At 33.1% G+C, this 22,132-nt stretch overlaps 2 protein-coding genes across 7 annotated transcripts in view; both read right to left on the reverse strand.

Moving 5' to 3' along the window:
- The window catches only part of LOC127837362 (putative serine protease F56F10.1), a 197,735-nt gene that overhangs the window by 29,057 nt on the left and 146,546 nt on the right, over positions 1-22,132 (reverse strand). The window lies entirely within an intron of this gene.
- On the reverse strand, positions 147-22,031 carry LOC127837363 (uncharacterized). 6 transcript variants are annotated; one of them, XM_052364330.1, is made up of 9 exons: positions 21,860-22,031; positions 10,255-10,321; positions 8,789-8,922; positions 7,228-7,362; positions 6,408-6,542; positions 2,627-2,761; positions 2,230-2,330; positions 1,932-2,073; positions 147-816 (listed from the first exon to the last, which is right to left on the reverse strand). In XM_052364330.1, exons 4-9 carry the CDS (start codon positions 7,238-7,240, stop codon positions 749-751), a joined length of 594 nt encoding a protein of 197 aa, XP_052220290.1. In that variant the 5' UTR covers positions 7,241-7,362; positions 8,789-8,922; positions 10,255-10,321; positions 21,860-22,031; the 3' UTR covers positions 147-748. The 6 variants fall into 6 exon arrangements, 4 of the variants coding, with proteins under 4 accessions (XP_052220290.1, XP_052220291.1, XP_052220289.1 ...); XM_052364331.1 differs by having other exon boundaries at positions 1,941-2,073; positions 21,860-22,030; XM_052364329.1 differs by having other exon boundaries at positions 1,929-2,073; positions 21,860-22,029.

The raw sequence follows: 22,132 nt of genomic DNA on the forward strand, positions 1-22,132 counted from the left end.
TGCGTAAATGGGTGCATAACCATGTATAACGGTAAAAAAACAATCGCTTTCCCAATAAGCATTTTGAAGGATATATTCCAATTAAGGAAGTAGTTATGTTTAATGTTTTTTTGTATTGTATCATTTCAGGCAAGAGGAAGCAAAGCTGTAAATTTGTTTTTATTTTAAAGTAGACACACTGTTGTACATTGATTTGTTACTTTAATATTTTAATATAGTTATATTTTTCGGACATTTAATTTTTGTCTCTAAATTTTCGGACACCTAACATTTTTTAATATTTTCCGTATGTAAATTTTGGGGCAAGAACAAAAATTAGTTGTAAGTGTCGGAAAACGAAGAGTAATTAAGGCACGTATTCGCTCGTTATGGAGAATATTAATGTGTACATAACAATCTCACTAAAGGTTGAAATCATTCAACTTATTAATTCGTTGATATTAATACGGCCGCGATCATTGTTCTCTAATGTTTTTGACACACATATTGATTGTATAAGTATTTAAATTCAAGGGACTCACATGTCTGTAATAACATAAATAAATAATTAAAAGTATAAGAATTTGAAAATGCAACTTTTAGAATAAATAAAAAATCACAGCATCAACAAACAAACAAACAAAACAAGAAATACTTTTCCCGCGAAGGAAATTTCTAAACCTTAATTAAATCAGTGTATCGATCAATAAATTGTAACCATAATTTAATGTTAACAATTTTCTGAAAACAGGCTCATGTGCTACATCATTCAGTTTTTTAAGAACTTCGCCATGTAGCAACTGGTCAACAGCAGGAGCATCGATATCGCGTTCACCGCTGAAATTGAAAAAAAAACACTGTTATCACATAAACTGGTTTCACAACCTCCAGTACAGCATGGTATGCGCTCGCGAGCCAAATTCAAGATTTTATCTTTCAGAAAAACGAAATATAATAAATTTGACAAAAGACAAGAGTGAAAGCATATAGCATTTCATGTAACATAATGTATTGATGTATTTGGATGCCCAACTGTTTTCTTTCTTGGAGAAATAGCAATTAGTATATTTTCCGTCTATTGCAAATGTATTTGTGATAATAAATATGTATTTCTAACTTCACTGACATAATTAGCTTTCTGTATATATATCAATTTAAAACAAAAAAAAGTAAAAATATATAATTGTTAAACAGCGCTGTATTACACAATCTTTACTAATACAAGTAAAGTTGTTTTTTGATGATCGGAGGATTTGGTTATAAATGAAAATACTGCTTGCCACAATTATATATATATTACAGGGTAAATATTATACAGATATTTTTAAAGTGCGCTGTACACACCCTATGATTAAATATCAACTAATTTGGACCATTTTCCTTGTTCTTTAAACATAAATTATACCTTCATTTATTACGTAATCTTATGGTTTTGATTGTAATTACTACTTTTTTTTTATACAGCAATTGTCTTATTGCAATACAAAGTCCAATAAAAAGCCAATTATTGTGTTTCTATCTTTTTCTATATGTTTTACGTTTTTGTATTTTTCATTGATGACATATTAAACAATTAATTACAATAAGTAACAAAAGCAGAAAGCTTTTCATTTCGTGTTCATAAGGCGTATAGCTCTGTTAGTTTTTGCAAGTTCGCTCCGATATATTGTTTATAAATATTTGTATTCAATGATTAACCATTATTATATCAGTATATAATTTTAGTATTTATGTGTCGCATGGAATGCACATGTTGTTAGGTTTCATACTATTTATTCTTATAAGAATCGTAAACATTATAAACCATTTTCGTTTATAGAGAGTATACATTTGTCATTCATGTTTTTCCTTCTATAGAAGTTGTTATTAATAAACTGAAACACACAGTTAAAACTGGTTTACTTATTATAAACCTTTTTACAGTTTTAAGTGCAATGAAGTGATCTTACCACCCGAATTACCACCCGGATTATCAAACGCATAGCTGCAACGATTGGAGGGGGTCTGAAAGTAGCCCGTGCTGCATCGGCACGTGTCGTTCACGCATATAGAAGCTGTGACACACGTCTTACGCCCCCTACAGTCTCCGTTAGCACATGAATTGCAGAATGTATGCAATGAATACACATCCAATGTATCCATTTACAAGTAGTTTTCAGTAGTTTTCAGTAGAACAATGCCATTAATGTAGAACAATTCAATTATTGTTTACAAAATACATGCATATCAGTTGTACAAGCATGTCGTCTTACCGATTACGCATATCTTGTTTACAGCATTACGGTCGCATACAGCATCATGTGTAGTTGCCGTGTCACAATCAGTGGTCGTAGAACAGGCTGAGCCTAGGTCTGAAATACATGTAGTTATTATAAATTATCTATTGACATTTGGCCACATATTCAATATTCGTTGTGATCAGAATAAATTGTAATGCATTCGTTATAGCCAGATTGGTTCTTGTTCATCTATTAAGTCTCAATAATAGTTCATTTATTAACAACACTAAAGGTTATCATTACTAATATAAATACATTTTTATATAAATAAAAAAAAATATATAACAATATTTCCAAATCATTATGAATACTTTTTATTTTGAAACAGATCTATAATTGTCAAACCGTCAAAGATAAAATTGACTTACTTGCTTTGCACCTCGTTTCTCGCTGTGTGTAGCCTATGTCGCATCTGCAGTTTTTGGTTCCTGTTGCAGGGCAGCTGGAGTGCGGATTTGTTGTCGTGTCGCAATCTGCGGTTTCCCCACAGGCTGTGTCTAGATCTGAAATAGTTATTCCAAATTATCCATTGGAATTTCGCCACATATTCAATATTTATTGTGATCAGAAAAATTGTAATCCATTCTTGTTCATTTATCTTTTTCATAAAATAATCCATTCTTGTTCATCTATTAAGCCCGATAATAGTACATTTATTAACAACACAAATGGTTATCATTTATAATATATATATATAGAGAGAGAGGAGAGAGAGAGATAGAGAAGAGAGAAGAGAGAGAGAGAGAGAGAAGAGAGAGGATAGAGATAATAGAAGCGAGAGATAGAGAGATAGACGAGAGCGAGAGGAGAGATAGAGAGAGAGATATCTACATATCATAGATATATACTCTATCAGCTACTTCTAAACAGAGATACATCTATATCAATATCTCTCTCATAGCCCTCTGATATATCTATACATATCATATCTCTATCGTCTCGGATCTAGAATAGCTCTAGACAGAATAGATAAATCCATATAAGTATATATATATATAGAAAATATAAGATACAAACTCTTATACTATCATTATCTATCATCTCGTCTATATATCTATACTACTCTATTAATCTCCTATCTACTCTTCCATTCTATCTCTCCTCTCTTTCTCGCTCTCTCTCTCTCTCTCTCTCTTATCGCTTACTCGATCTCCATCCACATAGTGCCAGTTACGCGGTCTCGGTAGTTTTCAGACTATACTTAAGGGGTCTGTATACAACCCCGCGTTCTAGGCACCTTTAATTACTATGAGGGATTGTAGGGGAGGTAATGCAATCAAATGTAACAATAAGGTCTTATATCGAAAACCACAATCACGTCTGAAATTGAACTTGTGTATACCTCGCAATTCATGTTGCTATATATTTCCTTGTATGAGACGTTCAATAAATGACGTATTTATATATAATACTATATAAAGTACCCCCTATATACCTTAATTCGTGTTAATATCGGATAAAAAAGGGTATGGAGATACATGTATTTAAAGTGGGAACCCCATGACCTATTTCTAATTCAGAGACCCCGTATATATATATATATATATATATATATATATATATATATATATATATATATATATATATATATATATATATATATATATATATATATATATATATATATATATATATAGCAATATTTCCAAAATATTATGATTTTTTTTTTCGTAAATCTATTTTAAAACAGATCTATAATTTTCAAACCGTCAAAGATCAAATTGACTTACTTGCTTTGCACATCCCTCTTTGCTGTGTGTAGCCTGTGTCGCATCTGCAGGATATCCTGTTGCAGGGCAGCTGGAGTTCGGATTTGTTGTCGTGTCGCAATCTGCGGTTTCCTCACAGGCTGTGTCTAGATCTGAAATAGTTATTCCAAATTATCCATTGGAATTTGGCCACATATTCAATATTTATTGTGATCAGAAAAATTGTAATCCATTCTTGTTCATTTTTCTTTTTCATAAAATAATCCATTCTTGTTCATCTATTAAGCCCAATAATAGTACATTTATTAACAACACAAATGGTTATCATTTATAATATAATAATGTATATATATATATATATATATATATATATATATATATATATATATATATATATATATAGACTAATACATAGTGCCAGTTACGCGGTCTCGGTAGTTTTCAGACTATACTTAAGGGGTCTGTATACAACCCCGCGTTCTAGGCACCTTTAATTACTATGAGGGATTGTAGGGGAGGTAATGCAATCAAATGTCACAATAAGGTCTTATATCGAAAACCACAATCACGTCTGAAATTGAATTTGTGTATACCTCGCAATTAATGTTGCTATATATTTCCTTGTATGAGACGTTAAATAAATGACGTATTTATATATGATACTATATTAGGTACCCCTATATACCTTAATTCGTGTTAATATCGGATAAAAAAGGGTATGGAGATACATGTATTTAAAGTGGGAACCCCATGACCTATTTCTAATTCAGAGATCCCGAAATATATATATATAATCTATTTTAAAACAGATCTATAATTTTCAAACCGTCAAAGATAAAATTGACTTACTTGCTTTGCACATCCCTCTTTGCTGTGTGTAGCCTGTGTCGCATCTGCAGGTTTTGGTTCCTGTTAGAGGGCAGCTGGAGTGCGGATTTGTTGTCTTGTCGCAATCTTCGGTTTTCGCACAGGCTGTGCCTAGGTCTGAAATAATTATTCCAAATTTGTTATTGTTCTTAAGATTTGACCACATACGGCAAACGCGTTTAAAATATAATACAATTTAATACATAAAGTAATCGCCACCAGATTATTGTTCATGAGATAAATGAAATGAGATCAACTATTAAATATATTCTATGTAATAATAATTAATAATGGAATAACAATATAATACTATCCAAATCAGTATTAATATCTAAAAAAATCGACTTATATCGCAACAAGTCTAAATTTGTTAACATTATATTAATGTAATGAACTTTGCACGAATTTCCATGCTTTGTTTAGCCGATCGCGCATGTACATGATTTTACGGAATTCTGTTAGGGCCATCATGGTAACACATTTAAGTCAAGAGAGCGATAGTGCGATAGTACGATGGTGACAATGCGACAGTACGCTGGCGACAGCGCGATAGTATGGCCCATTGGGTCATTGTCGACCTGAAATGACTTGAAGTCACCCGGGGATGACTAGAAGCTAATTCGCGTCACACTGGGGTGATTTCAAGCCGATTCTAGTCACCCGGTCGGCTTGAAGTCACCCAGGGTGACATGAATCGGCTTGAAGTCACCCTAGGGTGACAAGAATCGGCGTCTAGTCACCACCGGGTGACTTCAAGCCGTTTCAGGTCGACAATGACCCAATGCGTTATAATGATTGGGTCATTGTCGACCTGAAATGGCTTGAAGACACCCGGGGGTGACTAGAAGCCAATTCATTACACCCTGGGGTGACTTCAAGCCGATTCTAGTCACCCGGTCGGCTTGAAGTCACCCCAGGGTGACATGAATCGGCTTGAAGTCACCCTAGGGTGACAGGAATCGGCTTCTAGTCACCCCTGGGTGACTTCAAGCCATTTCAGGTCGACAATGACCCAATGAGCTATAGTACGATGGTACAATACGATAGTACGATGGCGATATTGCAATAGTACGATGGCGACAGTGCGACAATACGATGGCGACAGTGCGACAGTATGATGGCGACAATGCGATATTGCGATATTACGATCTCGACAGTGCGACAAAACAATGGTGACAGTGCAGAAGTAAGATGGCGACAATGCTACAATGCGATAGTGCGATAAAACGATGATGACAGTGCGACAATACGATGGCAACAATGCGATAGTACGATGGCGACAATGCGATAGTACGATGACGACAGTACGACAATGCGATATAAAAATGTGGACAATGCGATAGTACGATGGCGACAATGCGATGATACGATGTAGACAGTACGATATGACTTTCAAATTATCTTCATCGTACTATCGCATTGTTGCTATCGTACTATCGCATTGTCGCATTGTCGCAATCGTACTATATATATATATATAGCAATACTTCCAAAATATTATGATTTTTTTTTCGTAAATCTATTTTAAAACAGATCTATAATTTTCAAACCGTCAAAGATCAAATTGACTTACTTGCTTTGCACATCCCTCTTTGCTGTGTGTAGCCTGTGTCGCATCTGCAGGATTTGGTTCCTGTTGCAGGGCAGCTGGAGTTCGGATTTGTTGTCGTGTCGCAATCTGCGGTTTCCTCACAGGCTGTGTCTAGATCTGAAATAGTTATTCCAAATTATCCATTGGAATTTGGCCACATATTCAATATTTATTGTTATCAGAAAAATTGTAATCCATTCTTGTTCATTCTTCTTTTTCATAAAATAATCCATTCTTGTTCATCTATTAAGCCAAATAATAGTACATTTATTAACAACACAAATGGTTATCATTTATAATATAATAATGTATATATATATATATATATATATATATATATATATATATATATATATAGACTAATACATAGTGCCAGTTACGTGGTCTCGGTAGTTTTCAGACTATACTTAAGGGGTCTGTATACAACCCCGCGTTCTAGGCACCTTTAATTACTATGAGGGATTGTAGGGGAGGTAATGCAATCAAATGTCACAATAAGGTCTTATATCGAAAACCACAATCACGTCTGAAATTGAATTTGTGTATACCTCGCAATTAATGTTGCTATATATTTCCTTGTATGAGACGTTAAATAAATGACGTATTTATATATAATACTATATTAGGTACCCCTATATACCTTAATTCGTGTTAATATCGGATAAAAAAGGGTATGGAGATACATGTATTTAAAGTGGGAACCCCATGACCTATTTCTAATTCAGAGATCCCGAAATATATATATAATCTATTTTAAAACAGATCTATAATTTTCAAACCGTCAAAGATAAAATTGACTTACTTGCTTTGCACATCCCTCTTTGCTGTGTGTAGCCTGTGTCGCATCTGCAGGTTTTGGTTCCTGTTAGAGGGCAGCTGGAGTGCGGATTTGTTGTCTTGTCGCAATCTTCGGTTTTCGCACAGGCTGTGCCTAGGGCTGAAATAATTATTCCAAATTTGTTATTGTTCTTAAGATTTGACCACATACGGCAAACGCGTTTAAAATATAATACAATTTAATACATAAAGTAATCGCCACCAGATTATTGTTCATGAGATAAATGAAATGAGATCAACTATTAAATATATTCTATGTAATAATAATTAATAATGGAATAACAATATAATACTATCCAAATCAGTATTAATATCTAAAAAAATCGACTTATATCGCAACAAGTCTAAATTTGTTAACATTATATTAATGTAATGAACTTTGCACGAATTTCCATGCTTTGTTTAGCCGATCGCGCATGTACATGATTTTACGGAATTCTGTTAGGGCCATCATGGTAACACATTTAAGTCAAGAGAGCGATAGTGCGATAGTACGATGGTGACAATGCGACAGTACGCTGGCGACAGCGCGATAGTATGGCCCATTGGGTCATTGTCGACCTGAAATGACTTGAAGTCACCCGGGGATGACTAGAAGCTGATTCGCGTCACACTGGGGTGATTTCAAGCCGATTCTAGTCACCCGGTCGGCTTGAAGTCACCCAGGGTGACATGAATCGGCTTGAAGTCACCCTAGGGTGACAAGAATCGGCGTCTAGTCACCACCGGGTGACTTCAAGCCGTTTCAGGTCGACAATGACCCAATGCGTTATAATGATTGGGTCATTGTCGACCTGAAATGGCTTGAAGACACCCGGGGGTGACTAGAAGCCAATTCATTACACCCTGGGGTGACTTCAAGCCGATTCTAGTCACCCGGTCGGCTTGAAGTCACCCCAGGGTGACATGAATCGGCTTGAAGTCACCCTAGGGTGACAAGAATCGGCTTCTAGTCACCCCTGGGTGACTTCAAGCCATTTCAGGTCGACAATGACCCAATGAGCTATAGTACGATGGTACAATACGATAGTACGATGGCGATATTGCAATAGTACTATCGTACTATCGCATTGTTGCTATCGTACTATCGCATTGTCGCATTGTCGCAATCGTACTTTTGCATTGTCGCCATCGTACTATCGCATTGTCGCCATCGTACTTTCGCATTGTCGCCATCGTACTATCGCATTGTCGCACTCTGGATTTTAATGGATAACCACGATGGCCCTAACGGTATTGCGTAGATTTTGGACCCAACAGTTCCGGTGCAAGCTATTGTCTTGTTGCAATCAGTGATCGCTGAACAGGTTGTACCTAGGCCTGGGATACATGTGGCAATTTAGTTATTGTTATAGATATAAGAAAACGTATGACACGTTCGTTATATAAATAGAAATGTTTAAATGAATACAGTTAACATTTTTCACATCCATTTATGACCACGAGATTGGTTTTTGTTTAGCCATTGTGTCTAGTAATAAGAGATAAACTAATAACATCGATCGTATAATGATCAGTAACAGTACCTGCTTTGCAAAATGTTCCTTGTTTTGTGTACCCTATGGCGCATTGACATCTTTCGGACCCAGTAATTCTTTGCAGTCCGAGTTTTCAGTGGTGGCGGTACACTCTCCCGCATTAGTACATATGTCGCCAAGTGCTACAATGTCAATATAAACTTCATATACGAAAACAATGTAACGTTTTATTTAGGTTCATACAAACGGAACTGGAATCAAAGCTCTTGAATATATAGAAATACTTAAATGCAAATCTGTGCGATAGCATACACTGTAATATGGACGGTATTATCAATTTTATAAAATAATGAATTGCTTGTGAATTCAACCGTATATTATACCACACAAAATTGAAAATTTATCAGTACGACTAAGATGTTTATTGATTTCCATGAAAATTTATTATATAATGAGTAATCATTGATAATTTACATGTGTTTTCACGAGTTGAGCATTTGTTGTGGCCAAAACTTTATTTAAATACATTTATTGTTTATTCAATAACACTAGTAATCTGTACACTTGCGCAAACGGTGTAATGTTTTGTTTTAACTATATTCGGATGCGTTATATTTGGTAATTGTGCATTATTATAAAATGCTTAAAGGTGCATTTCGACGGATAATACGGCATGAGTTACGACGATGACATGTATTCGTCTAAAGCGAAATTAGCTTATTGCGTGAGACACACGTTTACGATATATCAATCCAAGACAATGACATTATTTAAAGTAACATTACTACTCAAAATCAACGAAAATTTCGTACACTATTTCGTAAAATAAAGCTAAACAATTAAAAATCATTGTTTCTTATGGCAATTGCCGAAATCTCAACACCAGATGTGGTCTGGTAAAATGGATGTTTGTGGATACAAAATACTCGTTTTTATTATGGTTTTAACATGGTACCATTTTAATGTTCGTGTTTCGTATGGATAGATATATTCGCAGGAAATTAGCATGGAATTTATGGAATTTATTGTGGTCACAAATAAATAAAAACGAGCATTTTGTATCTACAAAAATCTAGGCAATCATACCACATCTAGCGTGGCTATTGCTATAAGGAACACTGATTGTTTAGGTGTAAACTTGATTTTACGAAATACTCTACGAAATTTTCGTTGATTTTGAGCGTTATAGAGACTTTAAAACGGGAATCGTACGAAAGCGGCTCAAAGTCCGTCTTATACCCGCGCTAAAGTAGTTTATGTAAGAATTTAAAAGTATGTTCCTTCGTTTCATCGGTGTAGGAGCTATCGAATAAAATATGCCTACTGTTTGTATTAACATATTCCAGAAAGTTAAAGCATATGTTCAAGTTTTAATAAAGTATATACATTTCAATGTTTATTTTATAACGCAAGTGACTCGTAACTTCAAATCAAACAATATATGTTTTACTATGTAAACTTTTTTGAAATTAAGCAACATGAATAAATGATTCAAAAATGAGAATAAGTCTTACCGATTCCATTTGTCCAGCCTAATGCATTCATCAAAAGGATTAAGGCAACAAGCAGCGTGTAGCGAAACTGAAATATGTCGAAGCCAGATGTGTTTACAATTTTAGCCAGTGTTATGTAATAATTTGTATCTTTTTGTGGAATATTTGACATCAATATTTTTAATTTATGTTTATTACTGTAAAGATGACACTTTCAAAGAATGCCAGATCACAAATTGATATTTGCATCAATATGTTACGCCTTCATCAATAATATATTGACACCGGTGTGTATTTAATTATTGTTTGTAAACGAAACGTTTTCTTCAAAACAAAAAATGCTTTACAGTATGTTATTGCAGTATAAGCCCTTTTTTTATTCACACTTCTTATAAAAATAAATGTTAATGGGCGTCCATTGTGTACATATGTAGTTTTTATAAAGCAGAACAGTTTCGTAAAGACAACGGTATTTCCCTTTGTTATTCGCCTCATAATTGGGTAAGATCCTCTTTCTCACACACAGTACATTGAGCAGCTTGAAAATGGCGAAAATATGTGTGGTTTATTTATAATTTTGCAAGGTGTATTACGTTAATTATAAACACAAATTTAAATGAAGTGGTTTCTATCTATCTAAAGGAAGCGCGCATAATGCTTACACGTTGGTCTGTTATTGTCTTACGGTTCATCGGATATCATAATAACGCAAAATCAATTAATGTTACAATGCTGAAGATGATTACGTGATACAGAGTTCAGTTATTGCGAAGAGAAACTCTAAACGTAAGCGACGTGTATAAAGGACTTAGGTGTAGAATTATCAACATCGTTAGGCGCTTTGTGAAATTTCAGGCAAACTTCCTTATATGTTTATTCACAGTTCAATATATATGATGAAAATCGAAACAATTAGTAACATTTTCAAACAGTTCATTATAAATTGACACAGTTGACACAGAACAAGCTTTTTCAAATAACAATATCAAGTTTGAGTAACGATTGCATACGAATCAATAACGACTAATGCTTGCGAGTCAAGTGAATACCAGATACATTTACATAGTGAACGCCTTGTTAACACCAAATTCGTTATTATCACATGTAAGTATGTTATACAAAGATAAATTGTTTTCTACTCCTTTAAAGGGACATTTTCATGTTTTCATAAATTGACGAACTCGAAAGAAAATCAGATTTGTGTTTGGTAAGTGTAAAACTGATATTGAAAGGTTATTTAAGAGGATTTACATCTGGTTAGTCAGTGGTTGGTTGACAAAAGGTTGTCTCTGCATTTAGGTAAGATGGAGTCTTGTCAATTTGGTTCTATGCATATAATCAGGTCAAACCATTTTCTCGATATTTATTGTAATGGTTCCGTTGTTGAATCTACATCTTCAGTCGAATACCTAGGACAAAATTCGATCAAACTTTGTCCTTTGATACCATGGCTCGTTCAGTCATTCAGAAGGACAACTCCATATTAAAATATTTATACAGAAAAAAATAATATCTCACTCAGCAAACCAAGAAACTTATTGTTATGTATTTGATCCAATGTCATTTTGATTATGCTTGCTCTATAGGATACCATAGTACCACCAAAGTGTTACAGAATAAGTTCCAAATCACCCAGAATGAGTTATTGCGGTTTGTCCTAGGTCTCGATGCAAGGGCACACATTGGGCCAGAATATTTTCGATTGCTCAACTGGCTACCAGTCAATAAACGTGTAGACCAGATTGTTCTTGACAATGTGTTTAAGATTAAAAATGGATTGGCCCCCAATAATATGCGAGAACATTATATTCCGCAGGCTTCTATTCATTCATACAGTACCAGGTCAACTCACAAATGTGCATTTGCTGTCCCCAAGGTCAAAGGTTTCGGGTCAAAGTCATTTTGTTACACGGGATGCTCATTGTGGAACAATTAATCCACCAGTATAACACATATTGATAAATTGTCTGTTTTTAAGTCATCTTTAAAAAATCATTTATTTGAAAATATGCAACTTTCTTTGTGCATTGTGTGTTTTTTCGGCTTAAGGAATCATTATTTGTCAGCAATTTTTATCAAAATTGATCAAATCTTCCATAAATGTTATGTATTCTCCATTTTTTATTCTAAGATTTTTAGGATGTTGTATTAAATGAAGCTTTCTGTGATATTTAAATTATTTCCGACACATTTTTAATAGTGTATTTTTATGATCTCATAATTTATAATGATATCTGTAGTATTTTAATTATCAAAATAATCTTATATATATTTGCATAGTATTTAATATATTTATTTAAAGTATGTTGGTCATTTTTATTGTTGCAATTAAGTTTAATTTTTGTGTAAGGTCAACTCTATGTCATGCCACCAGCACAAAGGACCACAAGGGAAATATGTTTACTCATTTGTGTGTTATCCATGGTGTTGGTGTGTATGTCATGGTATATTAATTTTCATGTATGTGATATCTTTATATATTGTATTTGTTGTAAATACCCATGTATGCATTCCTTGCCGAAATAAATATATCTATTTATCTAAATATTTGTTAGATTTTGGTATTTTGCGATAAAACAGTAATTCTGAACATTAACAATGCTCGAAAATATCCATCACATGCATCTTTTGATGATTTAAAAACCTGAAAATTATTAAGCGTAACGAAGTAAAACGATTGAATAATTTGGAGTAATTTGATTGCTTAGATCCGGTATAATACACATCATTCATTATATGAGCACGTGTGGTTTAGTGCTTTAAGAGCACGTCTTTTACTCCAAGGGTTAGTAGTTCGAGCCCAGTTGAGGATCTCTCTTTCTTAAATTGTGCTCCTGTTTATTTCAATATTTTACATTTATCAATTGAAAATGTTTAATGACACTCTTCAATACATGCACAATCTGTGAAAAGGTCCCTGTTTACCCATTTCCTGTTAAGACAGTGTTTTTATATGTAAATATTGAGAATTTTAATTCGACTCTGCTTGCAAATTATTGTGATATTCATTTTGATTGACGTCTTAAATTCCATATATTTAAATTGTTATATACGTTATTGATTGTCACGTTGAATGGTATGTCAGATCTTTCTTTATTCATATTAACTTAAATATTGGTGCTGTTTAACCTATATATCGCGCATCAATTCGACGAAAAAATAAACAAAAATGGCGGACAGTGGTGTTGTTTTTGTTGCTACCGCAGCTCAAATTGAAGAATTTTCGTCATATAAAAGGCAATTATCCAATAAATTTAGGCAAACATGTTTGTCTTTCAAATCATTTATCTGATATAGAAAAAGAAGAAGAACGTTTTATTCAAATCCGATATAGCACATGTCTACAATGCGATAGGTCAAAAAGACCCATGGGCATTATTATAATCGTATAAACATAGTCAATGTCGTCAAACCGTTAATTACACAATGCATATTATTTAATACAACGATGGTCTTAATTACTATGTAAAACAATAAAATAAATTTAAATAATTTAACGCATATGGATTAGTGACTACTTTTGAACTCGATAATATCTAAGTCGGTCGAACCAACTACAAGATGCCCTGGTCTTATGCAATCTTTAAAAACACAAGCTGACATATTAATTAATCACACACATATAAAACATAATCAATGTCGTCAAAACGTAACATACACGTTGCTTAACACTTGGCAATAAACAGCCGCCTTTGATAATGTTTAATCATTAAAATTCCTACTCATTTTGAAACCTCTATAAACAAAAACAGCCAGATTTTTTATTACTTTAACATTTTGGATGTCATTACATAAATAGTTTTAAACATGCTTGGGTGGCGATAATAGTATAATGGAATGTATCTTCGTCTAAGTTCAGAGCAAATTCTACATTCAAACAGTAAATGATATTCGTCTTCTAAGATGTTACATTTGAGACAAGTTCTACTAGTTCGCTCCGTATTGTTCCATCTACAAGTTTCTATATTAAGTCTATGGGAGGACAACCTTAGCTTACTCAGGGCATTCTATATTTTTCGATATTAACACAAGAAAGATATAACTGATACTCAAATTGAAAGATACGGTTATACAATAATGCTTTACAAGAATTACCAATGCTGCTTACCAACACATGTTCCTGCATTTTCTAAATTGATAGCAATTTCGTTTAAAAGCAATGCATTTTCGAAGCTGTAAATAACTCTTTCTTTTCCCCGTCCCATTTGAAAGTATACGATTTATTTCTATATTCGTTTTCCTCGTTAACTGCAACAATCAATCTAAAATAACAATTACTATCACGTACATTTCGTATAATAGCGAATTATATTAAACAATGCTTAGACAAAATATTTGGACCATCAACTTTGGAATAAATACAATCGGACAATAGTTGTTCTTCAACGATGCAATAATCCACTACGCTAGAGCCGTTACTGCCTATAAAGTAAACGCGCCTTATGTTTTATCTTCGCCTACTCGACCATGTGCAATTTTTAAACCAGTTTGAATAAAATAATCTATTAACAAACGTCTATTTTGATTAAAGGATGTTTCTTGGGAATTTCTATGTATAACTTTATCAACGATATAGTCTTCTGGTAAAATGTTATGATCTTGTAGATTCAAATTATGGTTTTCTACATAATCCTCCATGTTACCAACTCTTGAGTTTAAATCTCCCAATAGCATAAAAGCACAATTTTCCTCGCCATACTTATCTTTAATTCTAAGTATTTTGTCTTGAATCACGTGAGAAATATTGTTTTCAACCAAATTATTTCTGCTAGAGTTGTGCGGTACTATGTAACACAGACATACAAATAAATCATTGGTTCGATTTGTTACACTCATATTTTAATCCATAAGTGCGAGTCTATGTGCGATATCGTCAGTAACTAATTCTTTTCGTAGATAAATCCATAACATCCTGAACTACGCTTTGCATTAGGAGACAGCTTTCTATTTAAGTTAAAACGCATAAAATGTTCAACGTCATAGCAGAAATCTTCACGACTCCATGTTTCAGTAAAACAGATAATATCATTTGATTTAAAAACCGATGCTATTTCAGGTGAATCAAGTTTATTATTGTTTGATGTTATTAAACCTTGACTATTTAATTTATGCAAATTTTAGGTCAGTGTCATTTGCACTTCTACTGCTGTACATTTCCTATGTATTGTCCTTCTGAGGAAAAATCGCTATAAACGGCGTTGTGTGCGGTGGGCATTTACGGATCGTTTATAGACGAAAATAAATTTTCCTTATATTGTCATTATTATTATTATTATTATTATTATTATTATTATTATTATTATTATTATTATTATTATTATTATTATTAATATTAATAATTATGTATTATTATTATCATTAGTATTATTATAATTATTATTATTATTATAATTTTTATTATTATAATTAAAATTCTTATTATTATCATCATTATTATAAGTATAATTATTATTATTATTATTTGTATTATTATTGTTTGTATTATTTTTATTATTATTGTTGTAATTATTTTTATTATTATTATTATTTATGTATGAATTATTATTTAGTATTATTGTTGTTGTTATATTATTATTATTTTAGTATTATTTTTATTATTTTATTATTATTATTGTTATTATTATTTATTATTATTATTATTATTATTATTATTATTATTATTATTATTATTACTAATAATAATATTATTATTTTCCCATAATTATTATTATTCTTATGCAACCGCAATTCTCTTCATTATAAATCAAAGTACTGAGAGTACAGGTGTGACGATGCTTTTGAAGAGGATGGATATAAAATTTGCGAAAGAAAATTAGGGTACGAAAAATAAATTGGGTACGAACAAAATTTGGGTCCGAAAAAAAATTTGGGTACGAAAAACAATTGAGTACGAAAAAAATTGGGTACGAATAAAATTTGGGGGTACGGGGAAGTAGTACCCGTGGGGAACTTGACCCATACAGCGAAACTGTGAGGCGGGTTACATTCTCGATCAAATATAAAAAGAAATATCTTTAAAAAGCTATTCGAGGTGTATTTTCTGTACCACTTATCTTAAAAAAGCGTTCTGTTACAGTAAAACGTTTGTGGGTTTTAAGATAACGTTACGTAGAAGATTTATTCAAAACTTGACATGCTCTTTAATTACACCATGCTCTTTAATTTCACATGTATATCATACCAAACTTTATATTTCGTTGTTTCCTTTACTGAGTTAATGATATTATGTGTACGGACGTGATTTCACATGCCCATGTGCATGAACATATAATTTTTTTCTCTTTTGATTATTGTTTTTTCTCTAATTCAATAAGCTTATAGATCACCAGCTATTTTTCCACCGCTCGTACACGTATTTTATGTATGCCAATTATGGCTAAATGTTATTAGCCTCTTCTCATTACAAATTAATGTATGCCAGTCTATGACCATTTCAATGAGTGTTGAACACCCACGTAAACGTGTTCCGATAGGAAAACACATACATAATGATATTATATTTCTCAAGGGCCTTCTTAAATGTCTCTTGATCGTTTTAACATGTTGCTGGATCTCTATAGTCTTATGACGATCAGGTGATATACATCCAAACCCAGGGCCTACTTCGTTTGATGAATCTTTTAACAATGATACAAACATTTCTTTATCCATTAACAATTCTTCTGCAACTAGCCGATTAAGCTTTGTTCATTACAATATCCAAAGCATTATGCAAAAACTAGATGTTCTATACACAGGTCTACGTGAATATGATATTATTGGTTTTACTGAAACATGGTTAAATAGTTCTATCCCATCTACTGATATCCTTTTCGACGGCTTTCACCAGCCTATTCGCAAGGATCGCCCATTTGACCCTCATGGGGGTGTTGTTATATACGTTAATGAAACAAAACTTTCAAACGGAGACATGATCTCGAATTAAATAATGTAGAATCAATATGGATTGAAGTCTTCCCATCAAAAAATAAATCCATTCTTTTCGGCGTGTTTTATAGACCACCTAGTGCGGATAGATCGTATATGCTTTCAATTGAAAATTCTATAGGACTAGCCAGAGAAACGCTTATAAATGATATAATTATAACAGGTGACTTTAATATTAATGCTCTCGCCGAATTATCATCACGAACAATTAACGAATTATGTCTACAATATGACTTAACGCAACTTATTCACAAGCCAACGCACTATTCTGAACATACATCTTCCATAATTGACCTTATCTTTGTAAGTAATCCGAACTCTGTATTGCTCTCTGGAACAGACCCGCCGCTCTTAGACCAGTCTACTCGGTACCACTGTCCTGTTTTTGTAACATTAAACTTTAGAAGACCTATATGTAAAATATTTTCTCGACATATCTGGCGTTACGACATTGGAGACTATTCAAAACTACGACAATTATTGGCAGATACCAATTGGGATCTTCTTAAATGCGATAATATTGATATTTATGCAGAAAACATTACCAAAACAATTTTACAAATTGAAGGTTCATGTATTCCTAACAAAAATGTTTGTATACGCTCTCGCGACCTTCCTTGGCTTAATAATAACATAAAGAAAAAAATTCGATAACGAAAACGTCTATATAGAAAAGCTAAACAATCAAATAGTGATATGCTCTGGTCAAACTTCCGTCGTGTCAGAAATGAGGTAGTATTACTTTTACGTAACCAAAAAACGATTATTTTAACAATATTGCACGGAAATTAAAGTCATCTGACCTTTGCGCTAAAGACTGGTGAAAAAAACTTCGAAAATTCATCCCTACTAATATAAATACTTCAATTCCACCACTATTCGATGATCAAGAACCTATCTTTGTAGCAAATGACTCTTTCAAAGCTGATATGCTGAATATGTATTTTTCTAGCCAATGTTCAATCGACGAAAGCAACCACAACCTTCCACTTATGAACAACTCAAACGTTAACATTCTTCATAATATTCATATTACACAGGAAGAAGTAATTGACTCAATCAAATGCCTAAAGCTAGGAAAAGCATCCGGTCAAGATGGAATTGATAATAGAACCCTTAAAGAGTCAATGTATCAATTAAGCTACCCATTGTGTGATCTTTTTAATTCTTGTCTAAATACTCAAAAAATGCCTTCTTGTTGGAAAGTTGCTAATGTATGTCAAATTTTCAAAAAGGGTGATCCATCCTTAGCGTCTTTTTATCGACCTATATTATTGTTAAATATTATTGAGAAGATCTTTGAGAGAATATTACATAAACATATTTTTAATTTTCTTCATTCAAATTCATTTTTTGCGCCAACTCAGTCTGGCTTCCTGCATGGCGATTCGACAGTGAATCAGCTTACATATATGTACAATACATTTTGCCGAGCTCTTGACAATGGCCTTGAGGTCAGAGTTGTATTTTTTTATATAAGTAAAGCTTTTGATAAAGTATGGCACAAAGGACTATTATACAAACTACAACACGCAGGCATTCACGGGAATCTGTTATCTTTTTTGCGCGTTTATCTTTCTGATCGTAAGCAAACAGTAATCTTACCGGGCGCGCATTCAAGTCCTATTGAAATTCTTGCCGGAGTCCCCCAAGGCTCTATTCTAGGACCACTTATGTTTCTAGTGTACATAAATGACATAATCGTTGACATTCAAGCAAACATTCATTTGTTTGCTGATGATACTAGTCTTTTCATGTTTGTTAACTCGCCTAACGATACTGCAGCTGTATTGCAACCAGACATAGACAAAATCTCATGCTGGGCAAACAAATGGCTTGTATCCTTTTGCCCATCAAAATCCGAATCAATGCTTATATCGCGTAAAATTAATAAACCATTTCATCCATCGTTAACCATGCACAACACTGCTATACCTATTGTCAATGTCCATAAACACTTAGGTGTATTTTTGTCTAATGACTGTACTTGGCATGCGCATATATCTTTTATAAAAGAAAATGCACGGAAAAGAGTTCATATAATGCCTCGATTAAAAATAATTCTTGTCCGAAAAACTCTTGAGAAAATGATTCGTTTGTAAGACCAATTATTGAGTATTCTGATGTTGTTTTTGATAATTGTACACAATATGAAAAAGATGAACTAGAAAAAATCGAAATCGAAGCCGCGCGAATAACATCTGGATGCACGCGCCTGTGCCTAGTCTCATTAGAAGATCTTTACAATGAGCTAGGATGGAAATCTATAAGTCAACGAAGACGCAAACATAAATTAATACTAATGTATAAAATGAACTCTATTAATGTACCTACTTACTTACAATCCCTTTTGCCCGCAACAGTTGGGTCAGGCGGCAATTACTCTCTCAGAAATGCTTCAAATCTTCAAACAATTCAGACCCGAACATCACTGTACTCAAATTCGTTCCTACCGTCTACTTTATCTGAATGGAATAATCTTCCCGATGATGTCAAAAACGCCAATTCGATCCTTTCATTAAAAAAAGGCGTATTAACATCGAGCGACCAACTCCAAATCCTTTATTCTCGTACGGCGCGAGACGCTCTGAAATGTTGCATACGCGCTTAAGAACAAATTGTAGCGCCCTAAATGAACATCTCTTCAGACGCAACATCATCGCATCACCTCTGTGTCTCTGTGGACTCCATGAAACGACATCACATTACTTTCTCGAATGCACTCAGTATGCACATATTCGCGGCGAACTAACAAATAAGATATCTATTTATTCCGTCCCATGCATCGAAACTATTCTATATGGAGACGACACTCATGACTATTTAACAAATACCAAAATAGCTGATGCAGTTCATAAATTTATTATCGATAGTAAACGATTTGATACGTAAACTTGCTACAGTTTACTTAAACACCTCTTCCTATTTTTCCCAAACCTCACCAACTTTAACTCCTACACTTTCCAACTCTCATCTTTTTACCTTTACAAAGAGACACTCTGTCAACGGAGTTGCTCTTTTTGCCGATTATGTTTCTAGATTTATTATTTTGTAATCCAATTATGTTCGTTCTTAATCGTGCAACTGTATATATTTCAAGGCAAGGGAGAAGAACAATATAAGACTTTGTCTTTCGTTCTCATCCCATTCAAACATGTTATTATTTAATATAAATGTTGTATGAAATTGTTTGCATATAAATGCTTGTTTGAAATAAATATGTTTAAACTAAGCTTAGGCATGTTTGTTCGTTTAGTGCGGCAATAATTTCATGAAGATTCCCGAAAGTAGGTATGAGCTTATAGTCGAATACGAATTGAATACGTGAGTTCGCCCATGAACACATGGCAAGGTTAACTAAATCTCCGCGATATGACCTCATATGTGTTTAAAACAGCAAACAATATCCAACAAACAAATGAATTATCAAACATAGTATGTGCACTGATGTGGCTCTGTAATTTCTGTTTGAAAAGTTTATTAAATATGCAAAACGAGAAAGCACGCATAATAGCGAGTTTCATTGATGTCGCACGGCTATTACGCTGTTTATATACCATACTCGCTATAACGTTTACAAATGTCAGGTTCGAAATAATTCGTTTTCTTTACACTTATGATCACGTTAAACGTTAATTATACACGTTTTCATTCGCAATTTAGTTACAGAAGCACGACAAATGTCAAATACAATACAGAAAATGCATAGTTGTTTTATTGATCCTTAAACATATCATGGATTGAATATAACTTATTTAAAATTAACGTTTTCAAAATATATCTTTTTCCCAGAATATGCTGTCCTATTTATAGTTGAGCTTCCTTTACCTTTATCAATAATAACCAGCGAGGTATGCCGATTAGAAAAATCGAGATATCTCAATCGGACTAGCTCGGTCTTTTACATAGGTCGCCATTGTGAAGAATTTTTTTCATGGTATGATAACTTAGACGAGCTGCTTCGCAGCATCGTCAAAAATTGGTTTTGGCGATAAATGCTTGTAAAATAATTAGGGTTCAAATGTCATCATGATTAAGTTAATATATTTGTTAACATTTGAATTTGTAGTATCAATTTTTTTTTTAAATTGAAATTAGAAAACACGCGAATTCAAACAGTTTAAAAGCCTGCAAAAACCAAAAAGACGCATTAATTCACAATGCGAAATGTTTGGATCAGCTTCTACTTATTAAAAGTTTTAATTGCGGTACATATATGGCTAAACATAATTCTCGATAAGTTAACATAAACAAAACATGCGCACATACTTATTTGTGTCTCTAAACTAAATGGACTTATTTGCGTTAAACTTCTAGTCCTTAAAACTAAAATAACTTTTTAATACTCTGACTTCGATCTCCATGCCAGGAAAATCATAGAATAATTCAGTCAGTATTTCGTTGTGAGTTTTGAATTCTTAGCGTAAAACATGAATAAAATGATATAACAGCAATAACTATAGGATTGTTATTGTTTTCTTTGTTGCTCCACCTAATTACTGTGCTGACATTTAACAAATACGGAATAAGTAAAATAATCATTTGATCAGACGTTGAACTTTAAAATGTTAACATACAGCCTTCTTTATAGGAGAAACACAAATTATTATTTAGCAAATATAATAGCATATATTACTATACACATGTATACTAAAATTCCAAGATTATATCATAAACTAATAATATATAATGAACATACCATGTTCAGGTAGTTCGAAATCAGAGTCCTTTTTAACGCGTCGTCGATCTTGAAGAAGCACAAACTCTTTGTTGCCCTATTTTGTAATCTGTTATAAAGGTTCACTCTTAGTTGTCAAGTGCGTTACCAAAACAAAGGCATGTTTCTAAAAATAAACTATTTCTAAATTGCCGTTTTATCTTCAACGGATTATTGATAAAAAAAGTTATAGGCAGACCGTGTTTCAACCGATTTTAAATATTTGAACTGCGCTAAAATATCGACCTAAATCTC

Source organism: Dreissena polymorpha, chromosome 7 (genome assembly GCF_020536995.1).
Source record: "Dreissena polymorpha isolate Duluth1 chromosome 7, UMN_Dpol_1.0, whole genome shotgun sequence".
In the NCBI taxonomy this organism is placed as follows: Eukaryota; Metazoa; Mollusca; class Bivalvia; order Myida; family Dreissenidae; genus Dreissena; species Dreissena polymorpha.

Bases quoted from the DNA above. Each gene is read 5' to 3' on its own strand.
- LOC127837363 (XM_052364329.1), bottom strand. The intron at 2,331-2,626 runs GTAAGTCAATTT...CATGTATTTCAG, and splicing joins AGAAACGAGGTGCAAAGCAA to ACCTAGGCTCAGCCTGTTCT. The intron at 2,074-2,229 runs AAGACGACATGC...TGCAATTCATGT, and splicing joins ACAAGATATGCGTAATCGGT to GCTAACGGAGACTGTAGGGG.